This window comes from Pocillopora damicornis, chromosome 9 (genome assembly GCF_964200805.1).
Source record: "Pocillopora damicornis chromosome 9, jaPocDami1.2, whole genome shotgun sequence".
Classification (NCBI taxonomy): domain Eukaryota; kingdom Metazoa; phylum Cnidaria; class Anthozoa; order Scleractinia; family Pocilloporidae; genus Pocillopora; species Pocillopora damicornis.
Genome location: NC_142678.1, coordinates 7,157,922 through 7,179,153, shown reverse-complemented (window position 1 = coordinate 7,179,153; position 21,232 = coordinate 7,157,922). Strand labels below are relative to the sequence as shown.

General features: G+C 37.5%; 4 protein-coding genes across 7 annotated transcripts; all 4 read left to right on the top strand.

The window, feature by feature from the left end:
• The first annotated feature begins 1,550 nt into the window (after positions 1-1,550).
• LOC113684567 (potassium channel subfamily K member 15) lies at positions 1,551-5,499 on the top strand. The gene is made up of 2 exons (XM_089183340.1): positions 1,551-2,101; positions 4,730-5,499. The coding sequence occupies exons 1-2, from the start codon at positions 1,609-1,611 to the stop codon at positions 5,347-5,349; spliced, it is 1,113 nt and encodes a 370-aa protein (XP_089039466.1). The 5' UTR covers positions 1,551-1,608; the 3' UTR covers positions 5,350-5,499.
• Positions 5,500-6,995: 1,496 nt separating this feature from the next.
• LOC113684549 (potassium channel subfamily K member 3) lies at positions 6,996-11,772 on the top strand. 3 transcript variants are annotated; one of them, XM_089183344.1, is made up of 4 exons: positions 7,058-7,184; positions 9,842-10,162; positions 10,853-10,974; positions 11,102-11,238. In XM_089183344.1, the coding sequence occupies exons 2-4, from the start codon at positions 9,865-9,867 to the stop codon at positions 11,132-11,134; spliced, it is 453 nt and encodes a 150-aa protein (XP_089039470.1). In that variant the 5' UTR covers positions 7,058-7,184; positions 9,842-9,864; the 3' UTR covers positions 11,135-11,238. The 3 variants fall into 3 exon arrangements, with proteins under 3 accessions (XP_027057745.2, XP_089039470.1, XP_089039469.1); XM_027201944.2 differs by having other exon boundaries at positions 6,996-7,184; positions 10,853-11,772; XM_089183343.1 differs by lacking the exon at positions 7,058-7,184 and adding an exon at positions 8,377-8,479 and having other exon boundaries at positions 10,853-11,772.
• A 189-nt stretch (positions 11,773-11,961) lies between these two features.
• On the top strand, positions 11,962-18,121 carry LOC113684550 (potassium channel subfamily K member 15). 2 transcript variants are annotated; one of them, XM_089183341.1, is made up of 5 exons: positions 11,962-12,075; positions 15,671-15,803; positions 15,939-16,259; positions 16,843-17,440; positions 17,903-18,121. In XM_089183341.1, exons 3-5 carry the CDS (start codon positions 15,962-15,964, stop codon positions 17,970-17,972), a joined length of 966 nt encoding a protein of 321 aa, XP_089039467.1. In that variant the 5' UTR covers positions 11,962-12,075; positions 15,671-15,803; positions 15,939-15,961; the 3' UTR covers positions 17,973-18,121. The 2 variants fall into 2 exon arrangements, with proteins under 2 accessions (XP_089039467.1, XP_027057749.2); XM_027201948.2 differs by lacking the exon at positions 17,903-18,121 and having other exon boundaries at positions 16,843-17,756.
• A 6-nt stretch (positions 18,122-18,127) lies between these two features.
• On the top strand, positions 18,128-19,942 carry LOC149039906 (potassium channel subfamily K member 15-like). Its single transcript, XM_089183350.1, has 2 exons — positions 18,128-18,318; positions 19,346-19,942. Exons 1-2 carry the CDS (start codon positions 18,266-18,268, stop codon positions 19,815-19,817), a joined length of 525 nt encoding a protein of 174 aa, XP_089039476.1. The 5' UTR covers positions 18,128-18,265; the 3' UTR covers positions 19,818-19,942.
• The last annotated feature ends 1,290 nt before the right edge of the window (positions 19,943-21,232 follow it).

The following is a 21,232-nucleotide window of genomic DNA, read 5'->3' as shown; positions in this document are numbered from 1 at the left end:
TTAAGTTCGCTAGCTGATATGCTAAAGCTAAAGATTTATAACTCCCAAGCTTTGTGTCATGATCAGCATTAAATTCAGACCAAATTTCCATAAACGGAAACCTTACTGAAAAATAGACAAAACTAGTGGAATGAGACGTGGTATAAAACAGAAAGGAAGAATGGTAAATCCCTTAAGTGATTTTTTTCTCTGAAATCCCTACCGGGTAAATTTGTGTGAAACTTTTGTCGCATAAACGTTTCCAAAGCTGAATGAATGTAACCCACCCATTGATTTAGCGAGATTCTATTGAATACTTTAAGTCATGCGGAGTGAATTCATCGATCAGTTATCTATAATTAACCTCTTTTTATACTCGCGATCGTTGAAAAGGAACAAAGCCAGCGAGAGGAAGCCAGCTTCCTGTCTGGAGTTTTCTCTACCATCTCTACCATTTTGCACGGAAGAAAAACAAACTCGTTTTGTAGAATCCAGTGTTGGTGATATTAAAATACTGGGCACAAAGATAAATCCACTATCAGACAAAACTAGTTTTTTCAAGAGGGGTTTTCTCGCGATATGAAAAATAATGGGAGAGTTTTAAATTAAAAAAGCCGCTTTCTGGCTTGCTGGTATATTGGCTGATAATTACCTCCGCTTCTGGATTGTCCTCAAAATTTCAGATTCTTCCTCGAAGCCTTCGCTTCTCGGCCATATATTCTTTTTACCGACAATCTCTCAGCTAGCCGTGGACAGCCGACAAACCAACCACTGAGGGCGTTTATTTATTATATGTCTTAAGATAGAGGGAAAGGAGAGACTATTAATCATCAGCGTTTCTGTTGTCTGGTCAATTTTTGAGTGTAATTATCTTGCTTTGTCTTCGCTTTAATCATGTTTTTTTCATTTTTGCTCTGCGTGTATTATTTCTGTCAATATCTTGTGCTTAACCATTACTTTAAGTTTCAAATTTGTCAGAGAAAAGTGATGTAAAAAAAAATAATGAATTAAAATTGAAAAAGCGAAGGGATGACAGATATTTTAAACAATGCATTCCACTCTCTGATTTTCTCTTACTATCAAATCTTATAATCATGAAGCATTTCCCTCATCAGATCAAGTCCTCGGGCAATAGATCTTGCAAATGTTTCCTGCCAGATAACCTAAATAAAGCTATCTTAATTTTTTTTGCACCGCGGCAATCATTTCTGTCGTAAATGGAGAGACATTTTCCTTATATTTTTCACCGAGTCATTCAAAAAGTAACTTCATTATCAACGTCGACCGTTCAGTCGTAATCACCACGACAAGGTATCACCATTTCCCGTAATGATGTCACTCACTGTTAGACGTTACTTTGGAAAATAACACGCCTTTTTTTCTGTCTTGACCTAATTGATGTACATAAGCTGCCCACTACGCGAAAGAAGGAGGTAGTGTTTTTTGTGATAAACTGAATTACCTTTAGACTCTTTATGACACTCTAAGTGGTGAAGGAGAGAAATTTACAGCGATCTAAAAAGGCAAAACCTTTGAAACAACTGAAAGAAAGCGAAAAGGGTTGCTTTTTAACGTTTGTTTATTTTAATATTTTGTTCGTGTTCTGGTCTCATTTTTTTCTACAAAAATATGCTAGAATACGTCTTTGCTGATAAAAGCAGGATTTGTTTTGATTTCCTGACCGGACTTAAGCCAAAAAACAATGCGTCGTCATGTATCCTTCAAAATGGCACGAGTCAAGGAGCGATTACTGCCTCGGCCTTTATTCCAATAATTTGTACTATATTTTATTCCACAGCGCTAAGTAGAAGAGTCGAAAAAAAAATGAAGAAGCTGCTAATGAAAAGTCTGTTTAGAGTCTCACTGCTTTTTGCGTATGCCTTATTTGGAGGAGGCCTGTTGTATTGCATTGAGAAAAAGCCCGAAGACAATAGGGATGTTTATTTAAGACTCTCTCGAGAGCTGCAAACAAACTTTACAAACAGGTTCAATGTTTCTATAAAGGAGAAAGATTTTAAAAGTTTCATCCATAGAGCTTTCGAAGTGGTCCAAGTTGGTCATAAAGCGGATTGGAGCTTCCTTAGTTCCCTCAGCTTTTCGCTGACAACGTTGGCGACTGTTGGTAAGTGACATTTGTTTCTGAAATAGAATGTTAATAAGTTCTGGTAAATATCTTGCTCATAGACTCACTGGATAGACACAGGTTATTATGTTTTCATTAAAATGGAAATCACTTTGATTGCTTGAAAACAGGAGCTTATGAAAAGTCATGAAAGAACGCCGTACTAGCGCAATTTATTATTTTTTTTTTAATATTGAATTTTGGGCCGAAAAAAAAACCTCACCTGATTTAAATGCAAAGTGTTTTTCTAATGATCATTTGAAGAAATTTAAGGAGACGAGGTCGCTAGACTGGAATCTGTGTTTACCGTTGACGTTGACAAATAGATAACATTTTCCTATAATAATGAGATGGTTTAAGGCCGAACAATAACAAGAAGAGTGAAATATACCATATGAAAGATCTTAATCTGAAAGGTAGATTTTTTTCGCAGTGAATACTGTACTTCAGATGTTGGGAGAACGAGAGAAAACTGTACACTAACTTTTGTCGTGCTCTCCAATGTTTATTTAATGTGTGGTCTGTACAAGTAATCACTTGATTTCGAGTGCAATTTGGAATAGATCTACCCGAGTAAATTTTTAAAGGCTAACCAAATTAACAAATTTAGAAAATTTAAAAGTTAATATTTTGACATAGTCGGTATCGAGCGATAACGAATTATTAAACTTCCAGAACCCTGGTCCACGCAAAGGACTTTCCTCGTCGAAAGCAATGTTTAGCGATACAGCAGAGTTATCAGAGTGTGCATTTTTAGAGGAAATAATATTATTTCGAGTGCAATTTGGTGTCATTAAGCATGAGTAAATTCTCCAAAGACAACAAAATTACACGAGTTTGCGCGGCAAGCGCAGTTTTTATTCTTATTATTTACACCAAATGACACGAGTGATCGTGCTATTACTAAAGAATTTTAAAAATCGCCGAGTGCTTTGTCGAGTTCTAGAAGCACGCGGGAATTTCCAAGAACAGGAGAGATGTGCGGAGAAGCACGAACCGAGGACGATTGCTTCTCGTACTTCTCGAGTGTTCTTAAAAATTCTTAAGTGCTTATAGAACTCAACAATGCTCGAGGAATAAGTTTGTTTACTTCTTTTATAAAATGTATCGTGAATTGCGCGCGCTCGTACCGATGACGTACCGTACGTGCATTATATCTCAACAATGCACTCGTGTGACGTTAAAGGCGCATGCTTTATGGAAATATAATGAACTCGTTCTGATCAATCACGGCGCGCAATAGGCAACGATATCTTCACATCTTTAAGGTGCAAAAAAGTTCAAAGTTCGGCTAAACAGTTCAAGGAATTGTTCAGTCTGTGTCCTAATCACTTTCGATGAAATGGAATCGTCGTTTCCGAGGATTAACCATGTTTGTTTTAAATTTCGGCGTTGGATCGCTCGAGCAAAGTGTTAAGCTGGGTCGGCTCGTAATTTTCAATTTCCTCGGCAATTCCCTTCTCTCAACACCACTTTTTCCAAACGGACAACCAAAAAGCAATGCTTTTTACAATTTTTTTCGTTGTTTAAGCTGTTTTTCAGCTGCGGTGGCGAAAGAAAACCTACTCAAAACGCCGGCCATTGTTTCGCTCGCAAATTTTCCAATTTTGTTGCGACATCTAAGGCTCGCATTTGATTGGCTATCTGCGAGTTTCTTTGATTATTGACCAATCAGAATGTCTGATTTGTTTCTTTTTTTGCACTGAATTAACCCTCTTCTGCACTGAATTAACTCTCTTCTGCACTGAATTACCTGAAAACTGCATTTGTTATAAGCAATCACAACTGAGTAATTTTTCCATGTATATTATTAGGACTTAAATCATACGCGTGATTTCAAAATCGAACGAGCGCGCAGTGCTCGTTCGATTTGAAATCCCAAGTATGATTTCACACCAAAATTGAACGAGACGAGGTTCAATTACCACTTTACTACATCCATTTTGAAATCGCCTAAATACAGGATTTAGTCAGTTCAAATATTTTATTGATGCAGTACTGAGCCGATCTGAAATTAAATTCATGTCCATTTCTTGGGGGGCAAAAGTAAGAGTTAAGAAAAAAAAAGTTGCAAAATTGCCACATGATACTCTTTGTCTTTCATTTTCCTGAAATTTGATTGGTTAAACAAGCCTTAAAATCTGATTGGTTATTTTGTTTTTAGTTTAGCCTCCTCTTTGGCTGGGAAAAAGATGCGATTTTAAGCAAAAAATGGTGCGATTCGTGAATAAATCGCATCAATTAGAACCAATAAGATTACAGGGACCACCAGTGATTTAAAAATGGGTATAATAAACAAGAAAAAAAGCATCACAGAAAGTCAAGAGAAACGAAATTTTGACAGCGCGTGCCCGCCATTTGTTATTTGCACTCGTCTCACAACTTTGCACCCATGTTACATGAACAAAACTAAACAAATAACTTGCACAAGCTTTTCCAAGCCGACTTCGATTTTTTGGAAAGTACTGCTCCAAGTAAATCCGCATAGGGTGCACCCTGCCCGTGAAAACTAAGTTTTTTTCATCTTGATTCATGCGATCTTATTGGAGTGTGATCAAAAAGCCTAAAATTAACATGAAATAAAAGAGGCCGTGAGGTTTCTTAACCATTTCACTTTGCCTCGTTTAGGTTATGGCCACATTACACCAGAGACTCCATTTGGACAAATCGTCACTGTTTTATACGCCTTTCTTGGTGTTCCTCTGACGATGCTAACTCTGAAGACAATGGGAAAAATGGTTTCCAAACTGGTTTATGACTTCGTTTACGCAATCGAAACAAAGTTGCTTAGCAGGACACGACCTCGAAACATAAAAGAGAAGAGTGTTTTTGTAACATTTGCTCTCACGATTCTGACCGTTTGTCTCGGTGGATTAGAAGGAATGTACGTGGAAGGTTGGACTTTTGTAGAAGGCTTTTACGCATGGTTCGCTACACTTTCCACTCTGGGCTACGGTGACTACGTTCCCGGATGGAGTGTGCTTTTACAAGTTGAAGAATCTTCAAATCCAAAATCTCAGTTAAATCTTGTTTTGATCATCTTTATTTCAGCTCTCCCAAGCATGGTAGGTCTGTGTGTAGTTGCTGGTTTTCTAAACTCAGTCGCTGAAACCATTGAAGAGTTAAAAATCAAATCGAACGCTCGGAATCTCTTTCTTGGGCATCATAACAAGATAATGGAAACTGGAAGTACATATGGCAACGAAGCAATTGGCGGTTCCAGAAGAGTGCGATCGGCCACTTTGTAAAAAGGAAAATTGATTATTGCTTTTTAAGATGCAAAAAAAGCAAATTTCTTAAAAGGCAGACTAACTTTAATATAAGGAATCGTAAAATTGAGATTTTTAATTTTCATTTAATGGAGAGCCAGCCGTTTCCAATGCGAACGTGAGAGCAGTAAACACTTCCTCCCAAATGCCACACGAACTGATTAGATCTTTCAAACATGATAACATTTACTATATCTCTGGCAGCGAACGAGGGCAATATAAAGCGAATCCTGTGTTTCCATTGGCTACCCGAGCGGGCGAGGAGGGCACATCTTGCCCGCTTGGGATTGCTTGCTTTGATCCACAGCAAGAAAAAACATTGCATGGAGCGGACTTATAAAGTTCGTAATTCTTGGAAAAAGTCAGCTATGGGGACGCGAAAAGCGGCAGATGACAAAATAAACAAAGGCAAGTATACAGAAAGCGTAAACAACTCTCGTGGGTTTATTGTGCTTGTAGGCACAGTTGGCTTTCTTTCCTGGCTCTCGAGATAAACAAGTCATTCTTGATTCTTAATTAAGCGAAATCTTTTGCTATGTATTAAATCCTTCATTGACCAAACTTGTTTGGTCAAGATGGCTGGATATTCGCCTCGTTCTATTTTTCCGTGCTTTCTTGTGGACCTCGACTTCGTCTCGGTCTAGAAAAATTCAGAAAAGGAACTCGGCGAATATCCAGCCATCTTGACTTCACGCTTGGTCAATTACGCATATGTGTTAATCATACGAACCCTAAACATCATGATAAGTTTCAAGGTTGGCCTCGTGGCCTCCATTTCATCTCAGTTCTCATTGGCCAAAAGAAAACTTCATCTTACTCGTTTATCAAATTCCCATCGGTCTTCCATGCTTTTATTATAGACTAATAAATTAGGATTATGAACACTACAATCCAATGCTTTCTCAGTTCAGCGCTGAATTGCTGTTAACCGCTTATCAGCCTTATACCATCGAAACTCACTGGAGATCTAACACATCGGATTTTTTTCCATCCAAACATAAACCTACATTATATCGGGAAGAAAGCCTAGATATCACATTCTATTCATAAGAGATGAAGCGGCAAATTTTAATGGCACCTCACTGTGGAGAGTCTCTCAGATTAAATAGGAATAGGTTCGCTTCTCAGGATAAGCGGTTTAAATGTGCGACTGGAAACTTGCGTGCGCAGCGAATTAGAGATTAATCTGCTATTTGCACCTATCCTTATGAGCCATTTGCACATGACTATGACCAAAATTTGTATATTTCAGCGTAGGAAGGTCATTTACTAGAGCGATTCTTTAAAGATGGTTAATAGATCTTCCCCATAGCGGAAGACAAAAAGATAGACTAATATAGAGATCACAGATCGACCAACATGCAAATGACAATAAAAGTGGTAGTTCCAAAGTGTTGTTTAAGTTAAATATTTGACAGAACTCTGACAAGTGCTATTCAACAGGTAATGAAAAAAACAACATGAGACAAATCCGTGGCAAATATCCCCGTAAAATGAAACTGGAAGTTTGTAACTTTGGTTTGCAATTTTACCATAACGATAATTACGTGAACAAACCATAGATAAACAAAGAACCAGTGGCACTGCAATTAAAAACATTAGTGGGTTTGATGAATAATTTAACTGCCGCATTCAATTGAAGTAATGTTTGAGCGATTCGTGAATATTATCGACTCTTAACGAATGTCATCTTTGATAGCGTGACACGAACAGGTTGTTGCATAAATTCGAGAAGAAGTAAACAGGAACAGCCTTTAACATTCGCTTTTGGACTAAACAAGTGGTTTCTGGATAAATACCGATTTAAAATTCAGGTATGTGTTTGTCGACGAAGATTACAAAAATTTACTGCAGTTATTGCCTCTCAGGTGATGGGCTTTGTATTGCGCATGAATTCATTAAAAGGAATGGCAAATTCAATCGAGCGAATGTTATTAACACTTTCCGTTTTTTTCCTAAAATGTTTAACTCGTATTTAGCAATAAATACACTGCCAAATAATCATTGCAAATTTCAAACGAAAGCTGTATCCATGGTACAGATTCTTGGTTAAAGTTATGCGAAAATCATTTAGCAGGAAACTCGTCGCTCGGCGTTCTTCTTCGCTAATTTGTGATTATAATACAAGGAATAATCAATTTTTGTGAAGATAAGGCTACTGTTAAATTGGAGATAAACGAAGGAACACATTAGTATGATGGCTAGAGGCCAATGTTTTTCTCTATAATGTTCGTCGCAAGGATTTTTTTAGGTTTTCCACGGCAGGTGGAAAAACAAAAGAGCTGTTAATCAAATGTTGATGATGGTTATTCCGGCTCAAACCGAAGGTCTCTCACACCTGTGAACACGCTTTTTACCAACCGCAGAACAAATAGAAACGTTCTTCTACTTGGGGATTGCGTTTACAGCTTTTATTTCAAGGCTGAGAGACAGTCAGAAAGATTTAAGAATGTATATCATTTTTAATTGGTCTGTGGCAATCGAGTACCTCAGAACCTGTACATATAAGTTATTTAACGCAACCGTTGCGCAAACCGTGCGAGCTAGGCTGACTTCAAAAATACTTCCTTTGATATAAAGAAATGGGTTTCTGCGACTGCTATCTCTTTTGCTCGGGGGAAACTTGAATTGCTGGCGCCGTCTTGCTCCCATCTCGGTACCCGAGCTTAAAAATTTCCATAACAATGTCATCCGCGCTGAAAAATTAGCACAGTAATTCGGCTTGGCCTACCTATAAGGTTGATATTTCCCCAAGGTAAACAGTCGTAATTGCCAGGACAGCTCGATTATTAGCCTCGTTTGAAGAGGCCTCGAGTGGTCTACTTTTAGTCAATCGAGAAAATCAAAGCATAAAAACTGTATGTGTAGAAATTAATGAGATATGATGATCCTACTCGATTGTCTGATAGGCTGCATTGAAGCATCGATCAATTCTCTAAAAAGAAACCCCGATACAAGCAAACCACTCGGTCACCGGGATTGTTTTTCTCACCACAGGATACAGGTAATTTTTGCCGAAGACTGCGCTTGATTCTGTCTTTCATGGCTCTTTTGGATCAACACATGTAATTTGCAACACTCACAGGGAGTCTTAATTCTTGCTTAACTGGTGAGCAACGTCTGCTGGCCGTAGACATATACTGTGTTTGATAGCAAGATAGTTCAGAACTACATTTTACTTATGTAGACGAAGGGGTAAAGATCAGGTCCACATCAGGACTTCGGTCTTGCCAATCCTTCTAACCTGCATTGTTAAATAAAGATGTATGTATGTATGTATGTATGTATGTATGTATGTATGTATGTATGTATGTATGTATGTATGTATGTATGTATGTATGTATGTATGTAACTTGTTAAAAAAGACTTAAGACAAAAGATAAACCTCAGTTAATCCAAACTCGATAGCGAACTTAGTATTGGTGTCTGTTCTGCAGTCTTGGTCTCTTTTTCATAGAAAGAGAAAAAGAAATTTGAGGAAGAGGAGTTTGAAGAACGCAAGTATTTCGTAAAACAGGGATCGAAGTTATATCTTTCCGGAGAAAAACGATGATACGTATATTTGTTACTGTATTTCGCTACGATTATGGACTACGTAATGAACGGTTCATTTTAATTCATCCATACTTTTAGTGCGCTATCAAACGCAGGTTCCGCCGCTCGTATGTAAAAATTGTACCAAATCCGAAAAAGATCTGTTGTCCAATGCATTTCGAGTGTGTTACCGACATCAAAAAGCAAAAAATTGATGGACGACAAATGGGAAAGTTGGAGGGACACAATAAAAAGCATAAATTATGGTCTTGATTTGTTTCTTTTTCTTTGCCGGCGTAGATTGAACTCATAATCTCCTGTTTTTCGAACGATCAAAATAATTAATTTTAATTTTAACAAAATATACGACATTTTTAGAAACATGTTTCGACAGTTCTTCTGTCATCTTCAGAAACAGAACAATGTATGCAATTGCAAGGAAAGTTTTAAATTAGCACGATAAAGTTGATGATTATGTGTAGATTGCTCCCATCGATTTTAAGTGGGAGAGTTGTGGAAGCGTGATCTACGATGCTAAAATACTCATCAGAACATAGAGTGCAACATTGTTCTGTTTCTATTGTTTGTTTTGTCCAATAACATTTTGTTATACACTTTAAATTCAACTTTGTACATGTTTTTAAAAGTGTCGTATGTTTTCTTAGATTCGTGACATATCTAGTGCTATCCAGACTTTTTGGCGATTTCCATTTTGGTGAGAAAGTAATGACCTGTGTGTACTCAATGAGTCTGTAAGCTAGATATTAACCAGAACATATCAACATCAGCTTGCTCGATCTACCTCTCAGTTTTCCTACATTTATTTTCACTCGTGGACGAAAAATGGAATTGGCACTGATCTTAAACATGCTATAGCCCTCATAAACAAGTACAAATAATAAAGAACAATTTAACCTTGTCATTTGTTCTACTTTAGTGAAAGAGGTTCAAAACAGTCTGATGAATGAGCTTGTTAAGAGAAGTCTTCATAGAACTATTCTTCTATACGTCTATGCTTTTATTGGAGGATGTATATTCTATGTCATTGAGTACAAGCCTGAGAAGAGCAGGATTGCTTATACAAGACTTAGGCACGAGCTCCAACTTAACTTTACAAAAAGATTTAATATATCCGTGAACGAGAGTGATTTCGAACGGTTTATGCAGACAGCTTTCGAGATTGTAAGAAATGGCAACAAAGCAGATTGGGGAATTTTAACCGGTACTTCATTTGCGATGACGTCATTGACCACCATTGGTAAGTGACGTAATAAAGAATTTCAATAAGTTGTGTTTGTGGTGGTAGAAGTTGCTGTGGTTGAAGTAATAATAGTGGTAGAGCAACTGGCTGCGTAAATTATGCATAGCAGTAGCCATATGCATATCAACTACTAGTCCAAGGAAGGACGCATAGGACACCTATGGGTGTTAGTTCTACACGCCAGAAAAAAAGATAAAGCGAGAACCAGGAGTCCAATGGGCTCCTGGCGAGAACTAACTCCAACGTGATATCTATTTGTTTGTGAACAGAATTGCAACCAGATGCCAAAAAATCTAGGCGCAAAATAACAATATGCAACAAACTTGTGTTTTACTATAAAACGCCTTTAATTTACCAGCTTTAACTCTTATGGGTTAATAGCACGCGATTTTGACATTTGTTACTCAACTCTTAAGCACTCGCGTGTGCCTAATGTATTCAAATTTTCAAAGTGTAATTGAAAAAGCCTCCGCAAAGATAGACGAGCAAATACTCGACATATTAGAGGGAGATTTTTTTAGCTTTTATTCATTTTTTGAAAAATTTATTCTGTGTATTATACCACAGCAGCCTAGCTGCTGTGGTACAACAGGAAACTGTAGAGAACGGATTGCACAAGTTCTATAAGGTCGAAGTGGACGTCATCATTTCCAATCACATCTACTTTTTCTTTGTCTTTACATCCAGGTTATGGACACATGACACCTGAAACACAACTTGGACAATTTTTCACCGTCATTTATTGCATTGTGGGACTACCATTATCAACGCTGGCTCTGAAGTCAATCGGAGAACTAATCGCCAAGATGGTATATAAGATCATTTATCGTGTGGAGACAAAATTACTTTTTAGGATAAGACCTCGGAAGGTTAAGATAAAAACCTTTTTCATAACTTTCACACTGATGATTTTGACGTTATGTATTGGTGCTCTAGCAGGGAAATACCTGGAAGGTTGGACTTTCATAGAAGGCTTCTATGCATGGTTTGCTTCACTCTCCACCATCGGATACGGCGACTACGTTCCTGGTTGGAAAATATTGAAAAATGCCGAAGACTCTGCAGCAGACATTTGGATATTGATAACAGCACTATCCCTCCCCGGTATGGCGACACTTTGTGTAGTCTCAGGTGTGGTTAATTCACTTGTTGAAGCTTATAATGAATTCAAAATACAATGTAACGTTTGTTCTCGATGTCCTGCATGCAGAAGGAGAAAGTCTGAGAAATCTAAAGGAAAACGCAAGAACAAAAAGTCTGCAGGTGGTGCAACACAAGAAAAACACAGAAAAATCGAGTCCCTATACGCTTGTAGCGAAAGGGAAAGATCGACTATTGTTTAGTCGACCAAATACATTTTAAAACGCACTAGGATACAGTTTTTTTTAACAAGAATGTTTTTATAACGATCGAGATTAGTATTTCTCTTGTTTTACCGACTTTTCCATGGTAATGTCTTTTATTGCTTGGCAATTTTTGCACGTTAGTTTGTTTCAAAAAAAAAATGATAGCAATTACCACATTACTTAGTAATAGAAAGAAAAAAAATATACGAAAGTATCAGGAATGGTGATGAAAATAATAAAATGTAAATCAAATTAGTCCAATTTATTCTTCATAGTAATCCGTAAGGCACTGAACTTGGAATGAACCTAATCTTAACAATCTTCAAACCTTTTCCTTGCTTCTCCGCTACGTTGCAATTAAGAGAACTTTTAAAAAACCTTTGTCGATGCAAATGAATAAGCTGGTGGTTATGATGAATAATTCAAAGTTTCAATGAGTCATATACAAACATTTGGTCTTAATATGAATAATACCGACATCTTAAATGTGCCGAAAACGTGCCATCAGACGCTGTTTGTCCATCTAATGCGGCAAGAAGATTAAGCAGGCTGTTAAAAAATAAGGTGAGTGAAAAACCATTGTGGTGACTTACTTTTTCTCATTATTAACCACGTAGCAAACAAGACGCATCAAATGGGCTTATTCCACAAATTCCTCGTAATTTTTAGCCAATATTGAAAATAAAACTCGCTTATCTGTTATATTCGAGCAAATCCTTCAAGCGACTTTCTTTCTTTTGGAATAAGAACAAAATAAAATGTTTCCAAGTACATTTAAAGTTTGTAAACACTTGTGTACGAGAATGAGAGTTTGAAAACTCCTTTTCGAAGCATATTGTAATAAATGTTGTTCTTCGGGCAATCGTAACACGATTTACATTTTATTCGATGTTTAAATATATTCTAGCGGCACTCGGTGGCACATAAACACAGCTGCCGTGACAATGTGCGAACAAAATCTCACGCAAATGGACAAAGTTCGTAATCTTTTCTATTTAAATGGTGGTTGGTCCCCTCTAAAAAAAAACCGATTAGTTTTGAAAATAACTTTGCATAAGAATAAACCGTTTTCTCAGATTTTCTTTCTTTTGCTTTTATCAGAGCACCTCATTGCCAAGTTAAATTAGCAATGTGAGTGCAAATCATGAAAATGTATATGTTACAGCCGTTATGAGTCCTCTTTTTCCCGCACCCCACGAGCACAGCCAAATCTCGCTTAATGCAGTTGGCCTTTAGGGCATTAGTCGTCTCATTAAAGATAATTAAAACAAAAAATGTTGATGAGTTCTCTAGTCGTTTGTGTGGAGTTTGTGTAAATTCCATTCAGTGAGTAATTAGTGCAGCTTAAGTTACGGTTAAACTTCATCCTTTTTACACACTGCGGTGCGAACTACTTAATTTCAATACACAGATACATATAATTGACACATATGATTCATTACTGACCTACATCCTTGGAAAAATGACTGATGCACGAATATGTGACAAGAAAGACCCAAATATCTCACTAATGAAAATCATTAAAATGCCGCGACACATCCACGACACAAAGAGAGAAATTGGCCTGAAAGTCATCAGAAGGGTGCATGTTTTTCTTGTGTTCACTCAAATAACTTTGAACACACAACTTTATCATATGGCTTTTGAAGAAGGGAAATTATAGGCTGACATTGATCAAGAGGAGCTAAAATAAACGGTTTACAACAACTTTATAAAAAGGAATCAAAGATAAAAACGACAGGTTTTTTTTTTCGTGTAAAGACAGTTGAGCAACGAAACTAGCCAATGCCGCGTAAATAGTTTAATAAAAAAAGGACGTACAAAGCTATAGTTTACAATTGTGTAAATTGTAACCTAACAGTTGGCAACTGCGTTCTCATTGGCTTTTGTTGAGACTATTATGTGCGCACAATTACAAGTTTTCTCAAACTACAGCCTTGTTCTCATTTATGAGAAACTTTTCTACCTGACGCCAATGATCGAGATGTGTTCCGTCCAAGAAATGCAGCAGGTTGATCGGGAGTTCTCTTTAGAGTTCACAGAATCCCCGACCAATTCCGCCTTTCTTCATGTTTGTTCACCCTTGATCGGAGGCTCTGATTTACTCTTTTATCTCAAAATGAACGGAGAGGCCCTGTAGCAATTTAGAGACTTTCGCAGTCTTGCCGAAATCTTCGAAAACCCGCAAGTTAGTTTGGTGAAACTAGGGTGTAAGCCTGGCCTCCCACTCAAGAAACGAGAAAACCGAATTGTAAGGCGGTACATTTTGTCCCTACGTGAGTTCAACTTAACGCAGTGTGTGACTTTTTTTCTCATTTCGAAGAAACAAGTGTCAAAGTGACTTTTATACTTCATTACGTCCTTACTATCAAAGAAAAATTGTGCGGGTGGATCTTTGCAGTGAGAATCGAATCCTAAACAGGTAATGGCAGAGCCGAAGTGTTTGTTTAGTACTACGTAGAAAGAGATAAATCGAATGGTTTCAAAATCGAACACTCATCCAGCTTGCAACACATGCACGTAATGTGTGATTTTTTCTAATAATAGCAGGCACAATAACCTTTTAAGCTTTTGTTTCTTAACTCGGCCTTGAACAGTTAATGAGCTAAAGGAATGTTCCCTGGGGAGGAAAGCCCTCCTAATCATTGACCGATCAAAGCTCTCCAGATTACGCTTCGCTGCTAATATTACAAGCCCCGGTTGTTCGAAGGCTGTCTAACGCCGGATAGCGATTTGTCCGTTGGGTAGCGTCATTCGCCTTTTTTGCAACTGGGCCCAGATCTATAATTTTACGCTAATGCAAGTAAACATCACGAGAACAATAGGCATCCTGTGCGATAGACACTTCATTTGAAACAACTCATTCCTCTTTAATGATTTTAGATATATGAAATTCATATATTTGCACTGCGGTGAAGAAACGAATTTTAAGAGATCCTCGCAGCCAAGAACACAACTGAACTAGTAGTTGACAACAGGACCTGAAAAAAAAATTCAAGCCCGTACGGGATTTGAACCCCTGACCTTTGCGATACCGGTGCAGCGCTCTACCAACTGAGCTTAACAAGCGAACTGGGAGCTGGTCGATATGTTGGGTCCAAATAAACCATCCAAGTGATGAATAATGATTATAGATATATGAAATTCGTATTTTTGCATTGCGGTGAAGTGCACCGGCTTGTCAGCTCAGTTGGTAGAGCGCTGCACCGGTATCGCAGAGGTCATGGGTTCAAATCCCGTAGGGGCCTGAATCTTTTTCAGGTCCTATTGTCATTCCTCTTTGTTTGTTTATTGCTCATGTAGTCTGGCAGCACTAATTCAGCGATTGGCTCAACATTCATTTTTGACAGACATGTGAGGATATTACATCCTGTCTATCAAACGTTTATCTTCCACAACTTTCTTTGATTAGCCCAAGGTCATGTTTTGGTCTTAAACAGACGACGAATGCTGGTTCAAATATGGAAGTGTTTCTTTACATGTTAACTACAACTCAAATACGTTGGTGATTTACGTTTAAAGGAGATCGACAGACTGCAGGCATGCTCGATGCATTTCGTTTAAGATAATTCCTTTACGTCTTGTGACCTACGGAAAATTTCTTAGCTCGTTAAACGCAATCCTTTCTAATCCTCTCGATCTTTAACCATCTTTGTCCATATTTCCCCTTCTTTGTCAATCTTTCTGTTTCTCAAAATATCATGAAGTCACTGAGGTTGAAAGCAGTTGACACGTCGCGAAAAATTATTGGACGTATCTGACTTGCTTCCTATGAAATCTACCTGGTTACAGTACAAATGAACTGGAATGAGACAGATGCCCACAACATGGGCATCTGTTTATCTAAGGAGCTAAGTTAGTATTTGAAGTGAAAAGTGTAGTTTCTAAAAGATGCATACTTATTTTATTTGACATATCTTTCGATTTCGATTCTTACATGAAAAAAATACATGTACAAAAGGTTTTCATGAACACTTTGAATGCATTAAATGTGACAGATGCAAGGGGGTCGGTTTTAATGGATAAAAGACCGCTCGGTTACAAAGCTTTGATGTCGTGAGTGTCAAAGCGTAAGTACGGGATATGTTGATTTGACATTAATAAAATGATAATGATCTAGGTCAAAGAAAAATTGAGATAAACTTTTTTTCACTCACAGGTTGAATTCTCCTATACTTAGAAGATATGAAATTCCTGCCATTTCACTGATGTTTTTCCTGTTATTCAACTCAACCAGATAAATACAAGAGAGGATAAAATTTATACGTTTCTTGATAGATATCAAATCGGGGGTGAGTATATTTTCAAATGCATTCTTTTGACGTTTCCAACGAGGTTGCATTTTGATATTTGTTGACTTAGTTAAGGTATTAATTAACTTGGCAACAAAATACATTTAATATGATTCTCTACCGTTTTATGAGTAGGAAGCATTACAAACAACAAAACCATGAAGGAACTTCTCAAGAAAAGTCTCTGGAGAGGAATTCTTCTGTATGTCTACGCGTTCCTTGGGGGCTGTTTATTTTACTATATTGAAAGAAAGCCTGAAAGAAACCAAGAATTGTCTTCAAGGCTATTGAGGGAGCTTCAGCGTGGATTCGCAGTTAAGCACAACATCTCAATTAACGAAAGTTATTTTCGACGCTTCGCGCAGAAAGCGTTTGATGCCGTTCATGTGGGAACTAAACCGGATTGGGGTATTTTCACTGGTATGACTTTCACAATAACAACTTTGACAACAATTGGTAGGTGACTGGCTAGATGCTGACTTTAATTCCGTTAGTTACAAGTAGCATGACTCCCCCATCTTCGACATATGTTCCCAAGAAGCTTTTATCTTGGTGCCTCGATGGACCCACTGTTATTTAGCAAAGAAAAATTAATCTGCTAGAATGATCTTTATAACTTTTTCTTGGAGGGGCAGAGGATTGGGGGGTGAGGGGGATCTTCCATTTGTTCATTGCGATCTACATGAAACGATCGAAATTACACCATGACCGTTAACTATTGGGTAATTTTAAAGATTAATTTTAATTTTGACTAAATTTCGTTTCTTTCTTCGCTGATGATGACCCAGAACTTAACATATCTCCAAAACTTTTCCCTTTTTGCCGCACTTAAGAGGGGCAATATATCATACTGCATATTTTTCAAGCTGCAGTCTTGAAGTCCTGCATATCATAACATTTTTTTGTCTCGCCGAAAGATAGAAAAGAAAATTAACTCTATTGTTGACAGTAAGAGGTAGGAGCAGAAAGGTCAGTCCATCAATTCTTCCCATTGTGCTGAGTCATGTTTTTATTTATTTTTTTTTATCTTTGATTCCAGGATATGGCCATATTACTCCAGAAACGTCACTCGGTCAATTACTCACTATACTTTACTGTCTTTTTGGGCTTCCTATATCACTGCTCACCTTGAAAACGTTTGGAGAGATAGTCTCAAGGATTGTTTACAGAATCGTATGCGTAATAGAGAAAAGAGTGCTTTGCAGAGAGAGACCCACAAACATAAAATTGAAAAGTTTTTTCTTGACGTCAATTCTGATGTTTTTGACATTATGTGCTGGTGGACTCACACAAAAGTATGTGGAGGGCTGGACTTTTACCGAAGGCCTGTACGCATGGTTTGCTACACTTTCTACCATCGGGTATGGTGACTATGTTCCCATGTGGAATTTGCTGAAGGGAAAGGGAAACTCTCTGAATGGCCTCTGGTTTCTTCTTTACTCGCTATCTTTGCCAAGTCTGGCGGCTCTCTCAGTAGTTTCTGGTCTACTGAATTCACTCGTTGAAGCGCTCGCAGAGTTCCGATTTCACCTTACGGCTTGCTACAAAAATGTCAAGAACAAAAAGAGGACCTGTCAAGGTCGCCAAGAAGAATTGATCCTTAGACGAGTTTTATTGGAGAGCTACAGAGAAGCGAGGTATAAGGAGGGCAACATAAGGCCACGGTCTGCTTCTGTTTAAGCTTTTCTAGTTCGTATTTCTTACACTCTAAGCATCATGATGTATGATTTAGGAAATGACTGTAAAACAGTAATTTCTTTGAATTTCTAGAGCGCCTGGTCACGGTGACTTGGATACTCGAATTTTCTGATGTCAAACCATGGAATTTTGCTTGAACGTTTTATTAGTTTATATAAATATGATTATTCTTCTAGAATAGTTGTGTTATAGCCTTCCGGGATTGTTTAGAATATGTTGTAAATGGAAATATAAAACTCGGTCACCTGGGGAAAATAGCTGCTGTTGTCGGCAAAGACAGACTCTCTGGAAAGCTAGACTGAGAGAAAGCTACTGTGGTATGGAAAAAGTGTCTCATATAAGATTGGCCCACTATTTCTATTTAGCAAGCACGGTGACCTTTCTTCTTTCTTTTTTTGTAGTTCTCGAAACGGAGGTGGGGAATATGTATTCCCTCTAATAACAAAGAGCCGTCGAAACCAATTAGCATGACAACAGCAAAAACAAAGCAAATGAAGAGAGCATCCTCTTTTCATTTTACAAGCTCTCAGCATGATAAGGAAACTTCTCATCAAGGCTCTTTGGAGAATTTTCCTTCTTTCATCTTACGCCATGTTTGGTGCCTGGCTGTTTAAATAGGTAAAAAAGACACCGAAAACTTACAAAGAGATTTCTGTTGACATGTTAAGGGAACTTCGCCAGAAATATCCGGCTTTGAATCATTCTGAATTCATCGTCTTCGTACAAAATGCTTATGAAGCTGTTAGAATTGGCAGGAAAGTAGAATGGACTTTTTTAAATGCTTCCTCCCACGTGTTTACTATCTTAACAACGATAGGTGAGTTAATCATGATTTCAAAACTTATAGAGGAAAAGTACCTACTAAACACAAACTTTTGATTGGATATGGAAATGAAACGAGTGACATTGACATTAGCATTGACCACGAAGTATGATATTAGCAGCGCAATTAGGCTGTAAGGTAACACAAAATGACTTCTTTTGAACAGATGTTGGCGATTCGTCCGAAGTTACTGAATTCTAGGGAATACTAACTTGTGCTCCTGCAAATTCGCTTCAGTCATAAATCTAGAAAGTCTTGAGGCTCTGGGTGTCAGGTTTTCGTGATGAAGAATTCTTGGTTTACTTTCCATATAGATAAGCATTCTTTGTTAACAAAACTGAATCTATGGTTTCCTTCTTGTACGTAATGAGCCATTTTTTTTGATCATCTTACGCTATGTTCTGTGCTTGTTTGTCTAAATATGTCGAAAAGACACCAACAACTCAAAACCTTATGGATAGTTTTCTTTTGACTTGCTAGGGGGACTTTATCGTGGGTGCCTAGCCTTGACGTTCCGAATTTTCTGTTTTTGTACAAAACATGCATGAAGTTTCTTGAATTTGAAGTAAAGTGGAAGGGATTTTTTTCATTGCTTACTTCTACGTATTTACCATTTTAATAACAATAAGTAAGTTGAATCGAATCTTGAGGTTCCTACTAGAAATAAAGATTTTCCTAAAGGAAAATTTTTATTCACCATAACAAAAAGTATAATTCAAAAACGAAATAATCATCGAGATAAGAGCTTTGATTACAAAGTATGACATCATTGGTACAATTGAACGGTATGGTGCGTATACTGGAAATTAAAGCTGCGTTTCTGCAAATTTACTTCATCTTTAAAAGTGAATAGACCGACTGAAAGTTCTCGTGTGACACCTATTCCGACTGGGAAGATTTTATTTGTTCTTGTAATGCGATTACTTGTTTTGGAATGCTTTCCAGGTATACTTAAACAAAGCTGTTTGTAAACAGCATGTTTTCGTCCTTTTGCGAGATAGTGCTTTCTTTTGTCATTAAGGTATGGTCACATGACTCCAGACACAGACCTGGGCCAACTGCTGACCGTGCTTTATGCTTTGGTTGGTATACAATTAACCATGCTGGCCCTGAAGACAATGGGTGAGATTATCGCCAATTGCACACGGTTGCTCATTTTAGGAATAGAGAAATTGTTATTCAGAGTCAAACAGGTTCACAGTATCAGACTTAAAACATTTCTTGGAACATGTGCGTTAATGATTCTGTTTCTCGTTCTTAGAAGCCTTGTAGAAATTTACATTGAAAAGTGGACCTTTGTCAGGGGTATATATGCGTGGTTTATCATAATTTCGACAATTGGATTTGGTGATTACATCCCATTCCAGTACATAGACCAACGTTCTGAAAGGAAAGAAATATTATGGGTTTTCATATTCTTCACGGCGTTGTTTACCTTGGCTGGCCTTAGCGTTGTTTCAGGAGGAGATGAAAGCTGCGTCCCTAGCACGTAAAGAATTGGCCATGAGGTCGAAAAGTTTCGTAAGGCGAATTAATAGAAAGTCTGCCGTGTATGAAGCTAATTTCGCCATGGAATGTGAAATCGTTGAAAGAAGAATGTGACTGATCTTGTGAAACGAAAACGGTCAGTGAGGTCGAAGAGCATTTAGAAAAAGGGAAGAGTTATTCAGCGAAGAACTTTTGCATTTATCATCAAAACACAATACCATGAGCCAATCAGCACATTATTGCATCCATGTTTTGATCAATAGTTGCATGCTTTATCCTCATAGAGCTTTCAGTAGTCTTCCTAAAGCCATGAAACTCGAATACGAATTGAAGTGTGTTTCAGTGTATATCGGAATAGGAAAAATCGTGTCCTTAACGATTCTAGATAATTGCCCTGTCGGATATCAATCTTCAAATCTATTTCAACTTTTATCTATACCTCTAGTTGCGAAAAAAGGTTCTTGATGTGTTCTTAGAATCTGAGTGATTTCGGTACCAACTTTCTAACAATAAAGGCTTTTAATCGTCTACTTCTTCTTCCTCTTCCTCTTCCTCTTCCTCTTCCCCTTCCTCTTCCTCTTCCTCTTTCTCTTCCTCGTCCTCTTCCTCTTCCTCTTCCTCTTCCTCTTCTTCTTCTTCTTCTTCTTCTTCTTCTTTTTCGTTTTTTTTTAAGAGTAACTGTATACCAGGCTGAAAATATGTCACCTTTATTTCCATCATCACTGAATGTATCAGTATCGTTCTTCAGTTATTTACGTGACTCTTAGTTGTAGGCCTCGAATGGTAGGATATGAAGTATGTGTTGTCAATATAAAGGAAACGAATCACTGATATAATCAAAACCTTTAAATGCATTTTACATATTTAGCTTTTATCTTCTGATATACCACCCTTAATTTTTTTAAGAGGGACGGTCAGGAAATATCGACCATTGAGTGGCAAGAATTGAAAAATGAATTTTGCTTATTTTCTGACTATAAAAAGCTATTAAGAATAGAAGAAATTTAATGTATTTCTTTTTCTTCCGGAGCGCTTTAATTCTGAGAAAACTGAGAAAAACGAATTTGACCCGCGAGGATCCCGAAAGGTCCCGCAAGCAAATGTGAAATTGATATTTTAAACTGACTTTTGGTCTTCAAGGAAAAACGATTCAAAGGATCATGACGCCGAATTTTGATAGAGTGAGTGCCGTACTTTCCTAGAAACTATATGACTTATCTTCATTGTTGTTCATAAATAGCAAACAACGCGCAGGAAAGTGCTATATTTTCAAACTTGAAAAATCCCGCAAATACCTCCTTAATTCAAATGTTTTTTTCACTATGTGGTATAATTCAGATTTTCCTTTTAACTATGTCATTAGAGGGATTTAAGGTTGTCCTCTGTAATATGTTAGAATCAGCACGGGTTTCCTTTACAG

What these genes read in the sequence shown, in the direction of transcription:
- LOC113684567 (XM_089183340.1), top strand. Translation starts at nt 1,609, where the DNA reads ATGCTAGAATACGTCTTTGCTGATAAAAGCAGGATTTGTTTTGATTTC. An exon ending in GACAACGTTGGCGACTGTTG is followed by an intron (nt 2,102 to 4,729) that starts GTAAGTGACATT and finishes TGCCTCGTTTAG; the next exon opens with GTTATGGCCACATTACACCA.
- LOC113684549 (XM_027201944.2), top strand. Translation starts at nt 9,865, where the DNA reads ATGAATGAGCTTGTTAAGAGAAGTCTTCATAGAACTATTCTTCTATAC. An exon ending in GACGTCATTGACCACCATTG is followed by an intron (nt 10,163 to 10,852) that starts GTAAGTGACGTA and finishes CTTTACATCCAG; the next exon opens with GTTATGGACACATGACACCT.
- LOC113684550 (XM_089183341.1), top strand. Translation starts at nt 15,962, where the DNA reads ATGAAGGAACTTCTCAAGAAAAGTCTCTGGAGAGGAATTCTTCTGTAT. An exon ending in AACAACTTTGACAACAATTG is followed by an intron (nt 16,260 to 16,842) that starts GTAGGTGACTGG and finishes CTTTGATTCCAG; the next exon opens with GATATGGCCATATTACTCCA. An exon ending in GAGAGCTACAGAGAAGCGAG is followed by an intron (nt 17,441 to 17,902) that starts GTATAAGGAGGG and finishes CTTTTTTTGTAG; the next exon opens with TTCTCGAAACGGAGGTGGGG.
- LOC149039906 (XM_089183350.1), top strand. Translation starts at nt 18,266, where the DNA reads ATGGACTTTTTTAAATGCTTCCTCCCACGTGTTTACTATCTTAACAAC. An exon ending in TACTATCTTAACAACGATAG is followed by an intron (nt 18,319 to 19,345) that starts GTGAGTTAATCA and finishes TTTGTCATTAAG; the next exon opens with GTATGGTCACATGACTCCAG.